The sequence below is a fragment of the Chlorocebus sabaeus genome, chromosome 9 (genome assembly GCF_047675955.1).
Source record: "Chlorocebus sabaeus isolate Y175 chromosome 9, mChlSab1.0.hap1, whole genome shotgun sequence".
Taxonomy (NCBI): domain Eukaryota; kingdom Metazoa; phylum Chordata; class Mammalia; order Primates; family Cercopithecidae; genus Chlorocebus; species Chlorocebus sabaeus.
This window is the reverse complement of record NC_132912.1, coordinates 66,824,986-66,841,389: the sequence shown is the minus strand read 5'-3', so window position 1 is coordinate 66,841,389 and position 16,404 is coordinate 66,824,986. Positions and strand designations below refer to the sequence as shown.

The 16,404-nt window shown below is 40.8% G+C and overlaps 1 protein-coding gene across 24 annotated transcripts in view; it reads right to left on the bottom strand.

Moving 5' to 3' along the window:
* Positions 1-16,404, bottom strand: part of USP54 (ubiquitin specific peptidase 54) — a 118,382-nt gene that overhangs the window by 62,223 nt on the left and 39,755 nt on the right. For 12 of the 24 annotated variants that reach the window (XM_073019046.1, XM_073019047.1, XM_073019048.1 and 9 more), the window contains 2 exons: positions 7,247-8,097; positions 3,180-3,272 (listed from right to left, as the gene is read on the bottom strand). In XM_073019046.1, coding sequence (XP_072875147.1) covers positions 3,180-3,272; positions 7,247-7,393 — 240 coding nt within the window. In that variant the 5' untranslated portion in view covers positions 7,394-8,097. Of the gene's footprint in view, positions 1-3,179; positions 3,276-7,246; positions 8,098-16,404 lie in introns of those variants that run through there. The other 12 variants (XM_038009041.2, XM_073019051.1, XM_073019052.1 and 9 more) reach the window with 4 other exon arrangements.

Sequence of the window (16,404 nt, the reverse complement as noted above, 5' to 3'; positions counted from 1 at the left end):
AGTGCAGTGGTACGGTCCTGGCTCACTGCAACCTCCACTTCCCAGGTTCAAGTGATTCTCATACCTCAGCCTCCTGAGTAGCTGGGATCATGGGCATGTGCCACCACACCCGGCTAATTTTTTGTATTTTTAGTAGAGATAGGGTTTCGCCATGTTGGCCAGACTGGTCTTGAACTCCTTACACCTCAGGTGATCTACCCGCCTCGGCCTCCCAAAGTGCTGGGATTACAGGCGTGAGCCACTGCGCCCAGCCCAGTTCTGTTTCTATAGCTGGCAACAAACAGAAAATGCAATTTAAAAAGCATTTTATAATAGCAACAAAGTATATGCAGTAAATATGAATAAATCTTACAAAAATGGTATAAGACATTTGTATAAAACCTCCACAGAGATCCAGTACAACAAGTAATCAAAGTCAACACCCTTGCAATAACTCTTCAAGTCAAAATAGAAAATTGCCAGTACCGGCAGGGCATGGTGGCTCACACCTGTAATCACAGCACTTTGGGAGGCTGAGGCGGGTAGATCACCTGAGGTGTAAGGAGTTCAAGACCAGTCTGGCCAACATGGCGAAACCCCAGCTCTACTAAAAATATAAAAAATTAGCCAGGCGTGGTGGTGGGTGCCTGTAATCCCAGCTACTCGGGAGGCTGAGGCAGGAGAATCGCTTGAACCTGGGAGGCAGAGGTTTCAGTGAGCTGAGATCGCACCATTGCACTCCAGTCTGTGCAACAAGAGCGAAAGCCTGTCTCAAAAAAAAAAAAAGAAACAGAACTGAATGTTATGCCTTGATGCAACAACCCACTATACTCTCTTATTGTTGCTTCTAACTTATCAGTAGATTGAGTTTTCTTATAACAGTCATATCATCTGCAAATAACAGCAACTTTGTTTCATCCTTTATAATCTTTATGTCTTTTTTTTTTTTGAGACGGAGTCTCGCTCTGTCGCCCAGGCTGGAGTGCAGTGGCCGGATCTCAGCTCACTGCAAGCTCCGCCTCCCGGGTTTACGCCATTCTCCTGCCTCAGCCTCCCGAGTAGCTGGGACTACAGGCGCCCGCCACCTCGCCCGGCCAGTTTTTGTATTTTTTAGTAGAGACGGGGTTTCACCGTGTTAGCCAGGATGGTCTCGATCTCCTGACCTCGTGATCCACCCGTCTCGGCCTCCCAAAGTGCTGGGATTACAGGCTTGAGCCACCGTGCCCAGCAAAAATCAAACTTTTAATACACTCCCAACACAACAGATGAGGCAGTGAAGGAAAATAAATCTTTTGGTTAGATCAGGCAGTGATGTAATGAGGAAAGTACCAGAATTCTAACACATCCCCAGAGTTATGAAGACCCAAAATATAGCCTTTGATAAATACATCCCCAAGCCCATTTATCTATCCACCACAAGCAACTGTCTCTCTGAAAGAGTCCCAAAATATTTCCTCAGCCCAACAAATTGACAATTTCCCTTCTGTACTTGTGTATCTCAGAGGGTAGTCTAGTGGTTGGCTCTCTTCATCTTTCTAGCTTATATAATGATACTGATTTATACTAAGTAACAGTTTGTCCCTCAGGAAAATGAAATATAACAAGAGTGTGGCAGTCAGTTCTCCAGAGTCCTACCCAGATCAATGAAGAGTACAGCACAGTCCTGACTAGTCAAAGGCCTCTCAGAGGTCATATAAGTGCTCTCATCCCTTCTTGGTACAGACAAGAGTTTCCAGAGTCAGACAGTTCTTCTACTAGGGACTTCTCCAGGATTCACATTTCCCTAGTAAGTATCCCAAACATGTTTTGCTTTTTTGTTTTTCTCTCCCTTTCTGAATGACATTTTTTGTTGTTGTTTGTTTTTTTCTTCGTAGCATGGCTCTAATGCCATGAATCAGACTTCTTTTGGACTTACTGACCATGGGACTACTGTATTTCTTCTTTATCTAAGTTAGATACTTAATGTATCTTTCAGAAAATCAGATAAAATGCCCTTTGGATGGACCCCTGTCTAAATGGGCACAGTAAGAAATGTTATATTCAACTTGTAAGAGATTTGGTTTTATTAAAATTCATATTTGAACTCCCCAATAAACCAATAATTTATATTCTATATATTGTTACAAGTTATAATGGTTCCAGCTGGGCGTGATGGCTCACGCCTGTAATCTCAGCACTTTGGAAGGCCAAGGCGGGCATCACCTGAAGTCAGGAGTTGGGACGCCAGCCTGGCCAATACAGTGAAACCCCGTCTCTACTAAAATTAAAATTAGCCAGGCGTGGTGGTCGGCGCCTTGGGAGGCTATTTGGGAGGCTCCCTATTTGGGAGTCAGGAGTTCAAGACCAGCCTGGCCAACATGGTGAAATCCCATCTCCACTAAAAATATATTTCAAAAACTAGTCATCACCTACTGGGGAGGCGGAGGCAGGAGAATCATTTGAATCTGGGAGGGGGAGGTTGCAGTGAGCCGAAACTGCACCATTGCACACCAGCCTGGGTGACAAGAGCAAAACTCCGTCTCAAAAAGAAAACAAAACAAAAAACAAGTTATAATGGTTCCAAACAAAGGGTAGAAAACAAGATGTTTATGACCCAAGTGGCAAAAAGTTCAGAAGAATCACTTATCTCTTTCTAAAAATATCTGCCCGGCCGGGCGCGGTGGCTCACACCTGTAATCCCAGCACTTTGAGAGGCCGAGGCAGGCGGATCACCTGAAGTCAGGAGTTCGAGACCAGCCTGGCCAACATGGCAAAACCCCGTTTCTACAAAAATACAAAAATTAACGGAGCATGGTGCTGCGCGCCTATAATCCCAGTTACTCAGGAGGCTGAAACAGAAGAATTGCTTGAACCCAGGAGGCGGAGGTTGCAGTGAGCTGAGATTGTACCAGTGCACTCCAGCCTGGGTGACAGAATGAGACTCCGCCTCAGAAAAAAAAAAAAGGAGAAGCATACTTGCATAGTATTCTGTCACATCAAATAGAGCTGCATAAGCAAAACAGGTTCAGTAAAAGAGACTACCCAAGTCAAGTACTAATTCTTTGAAGCAAGCAAACCAATCATATCCATTTTTGCACTAAACCACAGGTAGATAATTCAGTAACAAATTCTTTAGCATCATCCTGATTAACCAAACCACCTTGATATTGACCATGTGACCACCCAATGGTAGTGAGAAGAAACTAATTGGAAGTACTTACCTTGAGAGCACAAAAGATGCAGGAATCTCCCATGCACTTGTGAGTTGTAAGCTGCCTAAAGCTACGTCGGAAGATATCCAAGTGCCACAAAACCTGGTGAGAAAGGGAAAACATTTCATTACTCTACAAAAAGCCACCATTTAATTTTAAAGTAAAAGAGTTCAAGCAAACATAGGTAATGACTGCAGAAGATATCTTTATTCCCAGAGAAAACTTCATTCTAGTATATTAAAACAAATGTGAAAAATGGTGAGATATCTAACAGGAAAAATGAATGGTCATATTCTGGGAAAGATATTAATTTCAACATAAAGTGAAGTTAATATAGTTAAAATATGACATGACATCAAATGTGATCCTGAAGAGGAAATTTATGGGTTAAAGCTGAAGAATAAGGATTTACATTAATGATCCACACAAGAAAAGCAAGAATATTTTACAACTTATATTAGAAATGTGAACCCATAGAAATGTGAACTGTAGTATGGAATTTTTTCTGTTAGAACTCTCAATTTTTAGACATTTCTAAGAGAAGTGTGATCTCCTTAAGTCAATAGGGTAAAAAATTATGATTTCTATACTTTTGTTGAAATGGAAAAAAAATATGATATTAACAGTGATAAATCATGTTATAGTATATACCCTTGATGTGATGTGTTGAAAACAGCACTATACTTTTGTGGTCTTCCTCCCCAAAACCTATTACCCTAGTCTAATCATGAGAAAAGCATTAGACAAATTCCAATAGGGGAAGGAGGATATCCAAAAAAATACTTGATCAGTACTCCTCAAAACTGTCAAAGATTATCAAAAACATAAACATTCTGAGAAAATGTCACAGCTAAGAGAAGCCTAAGAAGACATGACAAGTAAATCTAAATGTGGTATCCTGGATGAAATCTTGGGCCAGGAAAGGACAGCAGGTAAAAACTAAGGAAATATGAATAAATTGCAATTTTTAGTTAAAAAAGAAATGATGTAATATATAGCATAATGCCTTAGGAAGCTCCCCCTTGCTAGGAAAGCATTTAATGTCATAATATGTGAAAAAGCATAATTTCTGGAGCCCCAGATGACGCACACCTCTGGAGCTTCTTCTTACTTATATGTCTCAAGATCCATACTCTTAAAAGTTCTTTGAAACTGGCTATGCTCCCAAGTAAATAACATCTTTTTATAACAAATGTAATAGGTTCAACTCATCTGTGGCAAATGCAGCTTTGAAACCAAAAGTCAGAATATTAGCTCATAGCAACAACTATTTTCAACATGTAACATGATTATAATAGGGACTCCAAAACCACCAATGCCTCAATCATTAAGTATGGATACAGAAATATGTATATGTGTGTGTGTGTATACATATATATAATATATTGTATATGGCACTGGAAATTAGAATGGAAACTCATAAACAGCATTGTTTCAACTGACAATATAAATAGACCACATAGAAAAAAACAATTATAAAAATGGGACTATGGCCAAGAAGGGGGTAAACATACACATTTATATCAATGCCTTATTTTGCCTGCTTCTAAATCACAAAAGTATTACCAGGATAAAAAGTAACTAAAAAAACTAATATGTGGCCAGGTGTGGTGGCTCATGCCTATAATCTCAGCACTTTGGGGGGCCAATGCAGGAGGATCACTTGAGCCCAGAAGTTCAAGACCAGCCTAGGCAATTACAGTGAGATCCCCTCTCTACAAACAATTAAAAAAAAAAAAAATTAGCCAGGTATGGTGGCACGTGTCTGTAGTCCTAGCTACTAGGGAGGCTGAGGTGGGAGGATCGCTTGAGCCCAGGATGTTAAGGCTGCAGTGAGCTATGAGTACACCATTGCACTCCAGCCTTGGCGACAGAGTGAGACCTCTGGCTCCAAAAAAAGAAATAAAGAAAGAAAACTAATATGCATCATCCAGGACAAAAACCTAGCCAACTCCACCTAAACACATGAAATTTGTGGTAATAATTAGGGAAAGCACTTAAAATTTTTTTTATAGGGTTGCCAGCACATAATTTTTTTAAAAAATTGTTTTCAAATAAAAACTTAAAAACTGAGAAAGAGACTGGGCGCCGTGGCACACACCTGTAAGCCCAGCACTTTGGGAGGCCGAGGTGGGCAGATTACCTGAGGTCAGAAGTTCAAGACCAGCCCAGCCAAAATGGCGAAACCCCGTCTCTACCAAATGTACAAAAATTAGCCCGGTGTGGTGGCAGATGGTCTGTAATCCCAGGTATTCAGGAAGCTAAGGCAGGAGAATTGCTTGAACCCAAGAGGTGGAGATGGCAATGAGCTGAGATCCCACCACTTCACTCCAGCCTGAGCGACAGAGCGAGACTCCGTCTCAAATAAATAAAAACTGAGAAAGAGCATGAAACTTTTATTACTTAGATAAGCTTGGCAAAATTCTTGTATTATGAATGAGGAAACTCAGACACTATTACCTGTACAAGGTCACAAGACTAGTCTACAGAATGGCTAAAACTAGAACCCAGGTCTCCTCCTAATGCCCAAGACCATTGTTCTTTATACTAAACATCTTGTCTTCTCTCATAGCAACCTATTTTCTCACAACATCTGAGGAGTCAAGCTAATATTTTACCCAAGTATAATTATCTTGGGTGGAAAATTTCATTTACTTTTACACTGAAGAGCAGAAAAGAAGAGAAAGTAATTACTTGAAAGTTAGGCCAAGGGGGATGAACTTAACACGCTATGGGCGTGACTGGGCAGAGCAGACAGACAGAAAGCTTTGGGATTCTAAGACCACTTAAGTAGCAAGCAACAGTGAAAGGGAAAATGTAGGGTAGATAATCACCTTAAGGGAATTTACTTTCCCCTAGCTCTATTCAAGTGTATCTGACTAGACACCAGTTATGAGCCAAAACAGGAGAGCTCAAAGGGAGGAGATAAACTGGACAAAGACTAGACTCCATTCAATATGTGGGCCAAAAGCCTGAATATTAAGAGACAAGATTAACATACCTGAAAGTCTTTGATTTGTGGAAAGAATTTTGCTTCTATACTAGAGAAAAGCAACTAGGATAACACACCTGGCTCCCAAAAGGAAAAACAGAAAACAGGCCAGGCGCAGTGGCTCACGCCTGTAATCCCAGCACTTTGGGAGGCTGAGGCAGGTGGATCACTTGAGGCTAGGAGTTCAAAACCAGCCTGGCCAACATGGTAAAACCCTGTCTCTACTAAAAATACAAAAATTAGCTGGGTGTGGTGATACACAGCTGTAATTCCACCTACTTGGGTGGCTGAGGCATGAGAATTGCTTGAACCACCGAGATCACCCATGGTCCCAGCTACTCAGGAGGCTAAGGCAAGAGGATCACCTGAGCCCCGGAGGTCAAGGCTGCAGTGAGCTGTGATTGGGCCACTATACTCCAGCCTTAGCAATAGAATGAAACTGTCTCAACAAAAAAAAAAAAGAAAAGAAAAATAAGAACCCATAGAGATTGCTCAGGAAAAAAAGTTGATAAATAGAAAGATGAGCCAGGCGCGGTGGCTCACGCCTGCAATCCCAGCACTTTGGGAGGCCGAGGCGGGTGGATCACAACGTCAGGGGTTCGAGACCAGCCTGACAAATATGGTGAAACCCTGTCTCTACTAAAAATACACAAATTAGCCAGGTATGGTGGCGGGCACCCATAGCCCCAGCTACTGAGGAGGCTGAGGCAAGAGAATCGCTTGAACCCGGTAGACGGAGGTTGCAGTGAGCCAAGATCGCGCCACTGTACTCCAGCCTAGGCAACACAGCAAGACTCCATCTGAAAGATCACCTGGCCCATTTACCTCCCTTTAGGCATGTAAATAATAGTAGTTACAGTTATTATTTTTTCTCTTACCATTATTAATCCCTCTTTTTGTAAATGAGGTAATTGAGATTCAAAGAGATAAAGTGACTTGCCAAAGATCACACAGATAAATGTAAAAATGACCTCAGGTTACTAACCTCAAACAGAGACTATCAAGAATTTTATTTAAAAAGAGTTACCAGAAATACAGCATCAGCAATTAAAAGTCAAAGTTCACCAAAAATAATTACCCTTACCTGCAGGGCACTGTTGAGGAAGCAGCTGTTTTGCCCCGGCTCATTGCTGAGGCCTTTGCTAGGGGCTATGGAGGTTGAGCTTCGAGGTGCAAACATCCCTTGTACACTACCACGACCCCCTGAAAAATAATTTCTCTTCCAAGACATTATTGTTCACATTTAGCCTGAAAAAAAAACGGAGAAGGTTTTGTGCCTTTTTGGCAGGAATTTATGTCTGCTAAAGTTCTAAAAGGAAAGGGAATCCAGAATTTAGTGAATTTATGTTGGAAGATTTTGAGTTTACCACCTTCCAAATATCATCTGCATAGTTCAAGGGACTCAGGTATCCTCCTAGATCTAGATGACAGAGTCCTTCCTCACTTGTTCCAAACAATCTCCAAAATGTAACATGGCACAGGACTAATGCAAACAGAGAAATCCTTAAGTATTGCTTCCTTCTATTTTTCTTGAACAGCCTCAATAACGTCCTGGTGAAGTGGGTGTAATTCTCAACTCCAGCAGCATCCAGGATCAGGGTAAGATGTGTTCTTCAAGCTTGTTGATAATGCTTCTTATGGACTGAAGATTTTTCCAACTGGAAGGAGAGGTAGACAGATAAGCAAGAATCCAACATAACCCTCCTCGCCCTTTATTGCCTTGTCCCATCATCCTCTGAAGCAAAAACTCAAATTCTGAGCAACTGCAAAAGGTTCCACAAAGCCAAGAAGAAGCCTGTTTGAATCATCTGAGGTTTTTGTTGATGTTCTTGCTCCTTCTTTTTAATGTGCCCCAAACTTCTATTGTCTCATCCAGATCTTCAGCAAGTCTCTCCTCTCTCTTCTGGGACTAGAATAGCCAGCTGTGTCAGAGAGCTTTAACAGAAATAAAAAAAATCAAAAGCTTGCGTCACTTAATGACTCTACTGGCTTTGGACTGTTCTGCCAAGATCAACGTTGCCTCACCTCTTGCTATAAACTGGAAACCTTGGCAAACAATGCCAAAAAAAAAAGGAAAAAAAAAAAAGAGAGAGAGACACCCAAACTAAAGAGATGGAAAAAAGGTATGAACAGCTTTACTTTCAGGGGAAAATTATCTGCAATTTTCTTGAAACAGAAGAAAGTTGATCTGGATAGAAATAAAACCCAAATACAAACTTTCCAGTATCAGGCTAACACAAAACAAATCACCAAGTAAGCACACACGAACTAGGAACTGAAACAGTTTCTTTTGGACATTGTGAATAAAGCACTTTCTAAAAGGTGTTTTCCAAGAATATGCTTATGAAAACCTGCTTAAAGGTGGGAAGGCCATGTGAGCAGTCTAAGATCTGTTCTGAGTAAAGATGTTCCACCCAGAGAAACACTGATGGTGAGTAAACCACAGGTCCTTAACATGCAGTTCAAGAGAACTAAATCTCCTCCTGCCCTGTTTGTTTGTTTGTTTCATTTTTGCCAGAGGATCAGAGAGATAATTTGGGTTACAAATCACTTAATCTCCAGATTATATCCAAGGGCTCACAATCAGAGGCAATCCATTGACCAACTTTAGTTTTCAACTAATTAAAATGCCAGTGAGGCAACAGAGAGTAATACCAAAGCAAGTATGTTCCCTGGAAGGAAATCACCACATCTCCAACTTTAAGTTTTCCTATAAGGCTTCCATGTCCATCTACATAAGGAAAAATGTTTAAATGTTAAGTGTTAAATTTGCCAAAATCAACAATTCCTCAATCTTCTCCCTTCCTTCTCACCATCATATGCACCATCTAAAAACGCAAAAATGCTTTAACATCTTAATCACTCTCTGGGAGATCACCTAGCATTGTCTACAGCATGTCCAGTGGAAAAACTGAGGTACAGGAATATTAAATGGTTGCATAAGACTGTTCTTTCCCTTCTGTAAATTCCTAGACTATTTATAATCTACATGTCACAATTAAAGTATTTGATTATACAGTGTACTGTCACATTATTCTCTATTTTTATTACTCTCTGTTTTATATTGTATCTGTCATAATATGACTACATGAAATGAAATAGTAACTACAGTCAGGTATGTGCTAAACACGATACTTACGTCCTTTATTCAATATTCACAACAGTCCTATCAGATAGTTATTAATAGTTCCATTTTACAGAAAAGTAAAGGGAGGCTTAAAGACATTAACTTGCCCAATTCAATGCTGGTAAGTGGCAGAGCTAGAAATGTTTGACTATTAAACTATGACTCAATTATATATTTTATTATTCTATTCCAAAAGCTCCTATTACAGTGCTAGTCATAAGGAGGCAGTCAATAAATACTGCCTGATGATTAACATGACACCAGAAAAGAACCCATATCTCCCACACAGACTATAAGACCCTCACCTCTCTACACATACCCTCATACACACCCCACTCAAGGCCACCAAACAACTTCCAACAAGCCATGCAGCATTCCTTCAGTTCAACTGCTGCAAAGGAATGACAAGTACCAAGCCTCCACTTTGCTCACAGCCAAAAGGACTTGGCACACAGGTGGGGTTTCCAATATCCACATTAGGAGCTTAATGAAACTCGGCCTGCCCTATGACACACACTCCTGAGTACAGGGAGCAAAAGGAGAAAAACACAGTAGCAGAGAAAAGATTCTCAGGCTCTGAATGGCAGTATTATGTAGGCTAAAGCAGTAAGTCCTCAGACCTGTTTTAGGTGTGTCACCAGCTAGAAGTGACAGCATAAAGACCAGACAAGAGAGGCAGTAACAAGTGGTCCAGAGAAATACTAACACCAAAAACATTTCACTTAAATTGTAGATATAGCATTAAACAACGTAATCCTTCTCCAATACCATTTACTGTAGATATGTGAGGAGGGGAATTATAGTTTTATCTGTGTGGCTCTCACTACCTAGTTTATTTGTTTGTTTTGTTTTGTTTTGCTTTTTGAGGCGGAATCTCACTCTGTCGCCTAGGCTGGAGTGCAGTCGCGCGATCTTGGCTCACTGCAGCCTCCGCCTCTTAGGTTCAAGCAATTCTCCCACCTCAGCCTCCCAAGTAGCTGGGATTACAGGCATGCACCACCATGCTCAGCTATTTTTTATATTTTTGTATTTAGTAGAGACAGGGTTTCACCATGTTGACCAGGATGGTCTCCAACTCCTGACCTCAGGTGACCCTCCCGCCTCGGCCTCCCAAAGTTCTGGGATTACAGGCATGAGCCACCATGCCTAGCACCTATTATATTTAGTACAGTAACATCCTATACAGGTTTGTAGCATAGGAGCAGTAGGCTATATCATATAGTCTAGGTGTGTAGTAGGCTACATCATCTAGGTTTATGCAAATTCACTTAAATGATATTCACACAGTGACAAAACCACCTCACAACACATTTCTCAGAACATATCCCTGTTGTCAAGCAAAACGTGGCTGCACTTTTGCCATACTTTTACCTAACAATCCTACTCCTAGATATTTTACCATAAAGAAATAAAAAATTGGGCTGGGCATGGTGGCTCATGCCTAAAATCCGAGAGTGGGAGGCCGAGGCTGGTGGATCACTTGAGGTCTGGAGTTCGAGGCAAGCCTGGGCAACAACGTAAACTTCTAGGAAAGTAAAAGCCAAAATTGGGAAGGAAGCATGTCATCTTATTACTTATTACTTATTTCCTTGTGTAACACAGTTACTAAGTTGTATGTCCCACTGTTCCCAATCTGAAAACACTAGCCTCCTGTGGGTAAGCCAAAAACTTTTCCACGTATGATATGATGGAAAACAGTGGTTCTCAACCTTTTTGCAGTGCCTCACATCCAAAGGCAGATTTACCAACCCACTAATGAAACTTAAGCTTCAGGGCTCTTTCTCTTGCACAGATTCTCAAGGCCCAATATCTCATTTTCTGTTTCAAAAAATATTTTCCTTAAAGGAGGCCCTCTGAATTGTATAAGCTTCAAGTGTCACAGAATCTGAGTCTGCCCCATCCACATTACATAAACTGGGCTTTTATAGTATATGTCACTTGAGAAAATACATAATTCAAAAAGCTACTTTGAATTCAGTAATACTAATAACTTTGCATTTTATTAATAAAAGAAACATCTAATGTTATTCTCTGTATAAAATTTGTTTGAACTAAATAGATCTAAATATAATATTTAGTCCACATTTGGATTTTGGATTCTTGTGTTCACAGCAAGTAACTCCACAGTCCACAGGGCTAAATTGAAAAGATCATTACAGATTAAGGCTGCCAGAATTAAAGGCATACCTCTAGAAGCTGGTGACCTTTAGAAAAAAACACTTTCTCTGTATTAGTGAAATACAGAGAATGATTCCTTCACAAGTATACACAGTACAGCTTAATGTGCTACCATTTTTCTCAGGCCAAAGTAATAAACCAGGCTCCAGCTGCAGCCACCCTAATTATCCCCCACTGTATTCTTCACCAACAAAGTCAGCTTCTCTCAGCCTCTGTTTCTGAAAAAACCCAAAGCAGTCATTCAAATGGAACTGGCTTGTGCATAAAGGGAGATGAAGCCTGGAAGGACACTGGGCCAGGAGGAGCCTGGCGCCCTAAGAGACAGTGGGGTAAATGAGGTCCAGAGAGCTACAGGTTATTAGCATAAGAGATTCATTATGAGCAGAGCTGGAATTGAACTGAAACCAATGAAGACTAGATAGAATTTGTTCCTGCAAAGCCTGGGAACCCTTTGATAAAGCCAGGTGTAAAGTGTGGGAAGTTTCGAAGGAGATGAATTTTTTTTTTTTTTTTTTTGTGACAGAGTTTCGCTCTGTTGCCCAGGCTAGAGTGCAGTGGCACGATCTCGGCTCACTGCAACAGCCACCTCCACCTCCCAGGTTCAAGCAATTCTCCCACCTCAGCCCCTGAGTAGCTGGGATTACAAGTGTGCGCCACCATGCCCAGCTATTTTTTGTACTTTTAGTAGAGATGGGGTTTCGCCACGTTGGCCAGGCTGGCCTTGAACTCCTGGCCTCAAGTGACCCACCCACCTCGGCCTCCCAAAGTGCTGAGATTACAGGCGTGAGCCACCACGCCCAGTCAAGGAGATGGACCTTTTAAGCTAATTAATTTCACAGTAACTAAAGTTCAATAAAGTCTTTAAGGAGACACTACTAATTCCATGTGTAGAGAACTCCAAGACATTAATAAAAACGATAGTATCAACGTATCTCCACTAAGGCATTTATTAACTACATAGGAAAACATAGTAGTTTCACAATGGAGAAACCCAGCAGAAACTACCTTAACCAAGTGATCAAGGTCAAAATAACCAGTAATAATACATACTGACATCACGAATGCCATGATATGATGTACTGAAAAGGACACAAAATTATTTCTGTGGTATTCTTGCCTAAACCATAATCTCAGTTCAATCATCAGAGAATATCAGACAAATCCAAATTAAGGAATATTTGACAAATAGTCCTCAAATTGATATTGATCAATATTCTACAAAAATGTCAAGGTTATAAAAGACAAAGACTGAGAAACTTTTACAGAATACAGAAGAGTAAGGAAGAAAAACACCTAAAATGCAATGTGAGATTCTAGATAGGATCCTGGAACAGAAAAAGAACAATGCAGCCTGTGCAAGATGGCCAGCGAGACCCTGTCTCTACAAAACAAACAAACAAAAATTTTCTGAAACAAAGTCTCGCTCTTGTTGCCCAGGCGGGATCTTGGCTCACTACAGCCTCGGTCTCCCAGGTTCAAGCAATTCTCCTGCCTCAGCCTCTGGAGTAGCTGTGATTACAGGCGCCTGCCACCATGCCCAGCTAATTTTTGTATTTTTAGTAGAGACGGGGTTTCACCATGTTGGCCAGGCTGGTCTCGAACTGCTGACCTAAGGTGATCCGCCCGCCTCAGCCTCCCAAAGTGCTGGGATTACAGGTGTGAGCCACTGCACCCGGCCAAAAAATATTGTTTTTAATTAGCCAGGCTAACGCTTGCCTGTAGTCCCAGCTACTCAGAAGGGTGAGGCAGGAGGACTTTTTGAGCCTGGGAATTTGAGCCTGTAGTGAGCTATGACTGTGCCACTGCACTCCAGCCAGGGTGACAAAGCAAGACCCCATCTCTAAAAATAAAAAAGTAAAATAAATTACAATTTTAAAAAACTGAAAATAAAAAAGTAAAAAGAATAATAAAAGTAGGCAAACTGGTAAAATTCAGGAAGGCTCTTTAGTTAATAGTGTTGTACCAATACTATTAATTCCTGGTTCTGATAAATGTATTATGGTTATATAAGATGGTATCATTAGAGGTAACTATTTTTGCAACTTTTCTATAAATTCAAAATAAAAAACTTTTTAAATTATGCAAATAATTCACTGAAGAAGATGGAACTTTGGGCCCAAAAGGGATTGAAGCATTTGGGTAATAAATATCTATATGTCTAAAGGTAGGTGGACCAAGATAGATTTATAGGAAAAGAAGAGAAGTGGCCGGGCGCGGTGGCTCACGCCTGTAATGCCAACACTTTGGGAGGCTGAGGTGGGCAGATCACGAGGTCAGGAGTTCAAGACCAGTCTGGCCAACATAGTGAAACCCCATCTGTGCTACAAATACAAAAATTAGCTGGGCATGGTGGCATGTGCCTATAATCCCAGCTACTCAGAGGCTGAGGCAGGAGAATCGCTTGAACCAGGGAGTTGGAGGTTGCAGTGAGCCGAGATCACGCCACTGAACTACAGACCGGCAACGGAGCAAGACTTAGTCTCAAAAAAAAAAAAAGAGAGACATTGACCTAGTTTGTGATCCTAGAGTCCACTGAGGGTTACATGTGAAACCTCTTGGTTTACTATGTTTAACATCACAGTATGGCAATTAATGGGTTGTTTTATTAGTCCAGAAACCTGTTTCTCAGAGCTAAATGTGCACAGAATGAATTAACAGAGAACTTTAAAACTGCAACATCAGGGGTAAGTAAATGTAAAATGATAGGGGTCTTGTTAGGATGATGAAATTATGGATTTTTTCCTTTTTTATATTTTCTAAATTAACTATAATTTATAAATAATCTATAAACTATCACTTCCTTAAAATAGGGGTTTAAACACATTTTCCCTAAAAATAGAGTGAAGGGACTCAAGACCAGAGATAACCAACCATTGAGACCCGTAATATCCTAACAATATGAAAGCTGGTTAATAATTGGTAACTATTTTCTTTTTAGAAGCGGAGGGCCTAGTGTGGATCTCTATTTCCTTTCACTCTATTCTCGCTGCTGCTGCTACTAAGGTTCAGATCCTCACCACCTCTAGACCACTGCACCACATTACTGACTCACTGCCAGTCCTCTAATCCTACATGTCACTACCACCTGACTCCTAAAACACACTCCACACCATGTCACTCCCCTTTTCAAAATATTTAATGGCTCCTAGAGGTAGATATTCTTTTGGCTGGAAAAGAATAATGGTATTTTTCTAATTCACAGGAAAGAAAATTAATAGATTTTTCACAAGTTTCTCTCCCATAATTTTTTCTTACCTACTTAGTCTACTGCTAGCAATACAAGAACTTGAAAAAATAGTAGCAAAATTAAAGGGGAAAAAATCAAGCAGTCAATTGGACCTATTTTAACAACTTTTTTCCTAACTGACTGTGTTAAGCCATTTTTGCATTGACTATAAAGAAATACCCGAGGCTGGGTAATTTATAAAGAAGTTTAATCAGCTCATGGTTCTGCATGCTGTATGGGAAGCATGGCACCAGCATCTGCTCAGCTTCTGGTAAGGCCTCAGGGAGCTTACAATCATGACAGACTGCAAAGGGAAGCCCAGGTGTCACATGGCTAGAGAGAAAAGGGAGAGGTCTCAGACTCTCTTCAACAACCAGATCTTGTATGAATTAACTGAGTGAGAATTCAGTCATCACCGAGCTATTCATGAGGGATCCACCCCCAGGATCCAATACCTTCCACTAGGCCCCAACATTGGGGATCACATTTCAGCATTAGATTTGAGGGAACAAACATCCAAATCATATCACTGAATCGTGTTCATGACTGTGATTTTTATGCTGCATATTTTTGATGTTCACATATTCTGCCAATAAAATTAATTCCTGGCCGGGCACAGTGGCTCACACCTGTAATCCCAGCATTTTGGGAGGCTGAGGTGGGCAGATCACGAGGTCAAGAGATCAAGACCATCCTGGCCAACATGGTGAAACCCCATCTCTACTAAAAACACAAAAATTAGCTCGGCGTGGTGGCAGGCGCCTGTAGTCCCAGGAGGCTGAGGCAGGAGAATCTTGAACCCGAGAGGCGGAGGTTGCAGTGAGCCAAGATCGTGCCACTGCACTCTAGCCTGGTGATAGAGCAACACTCCATCTCAAAGAAAAAAAAAATTAATTCCTAATTATAAGATGGAATTAAATATGTCTGGCACCAGCGTAAAGTTTGAGAATCACTGGACCTTACCACAAGTTCCAGCTTCATCTACTCATTCACTCACTGATCAGACATTTCATTGATCATTACGTGCCTCTCATTCATCCTCCACTCCAAGTACACTAGACTCCTTTCTGTATAACAAATATACCCTCTCCTCTACTTTCTCATTGTCTTGACTCTAGTATTGCCTCTCTCTGGAATGCCTTTCCTCTCCATTTATTCTTGCTGAAAATCGTAACTATCCTACAAGGAAAAGCCTTCCCAGATCATTCTCTCACCTTCTCACCTTTCCAATCTCCCAATTTATTTCATCCTCTTCTGTGCTCTCAGTGCATGGGGAGGGTCTGGATTACAATACTCACATTCTCCCTCATATTACAGTTATTTGTGTACATGGACTACATTTTATCTTAAGGGCATCTTTTTTATTCCACACAAAGGTTGAATATAATAGGCATTGAATCACTGAGAGTTTCATTGAAAGAGAAAACTTTTTGTTTGAAGGTACCTAGCCTAGAACAACCAATTCTAACATTCTGATAAATTCTGACTCTCCTTAAAGAAAAGAACCGACAAAATGGCCATATCTAGCTTGAGATACTGCTGACAACTTCTTCTAATAGTGACTGTATCAATGGAAACAATATTGGCTTCTGATTCAAGCTTGACAATAGAAAGAGATAAGCATCTACAACCATAAAAAGGGCCAAGCTATTTGTTGATTTATGGGCTGGTTATCTTAAACTCCCCAGTGAATAGTTACTCAACTCAAACA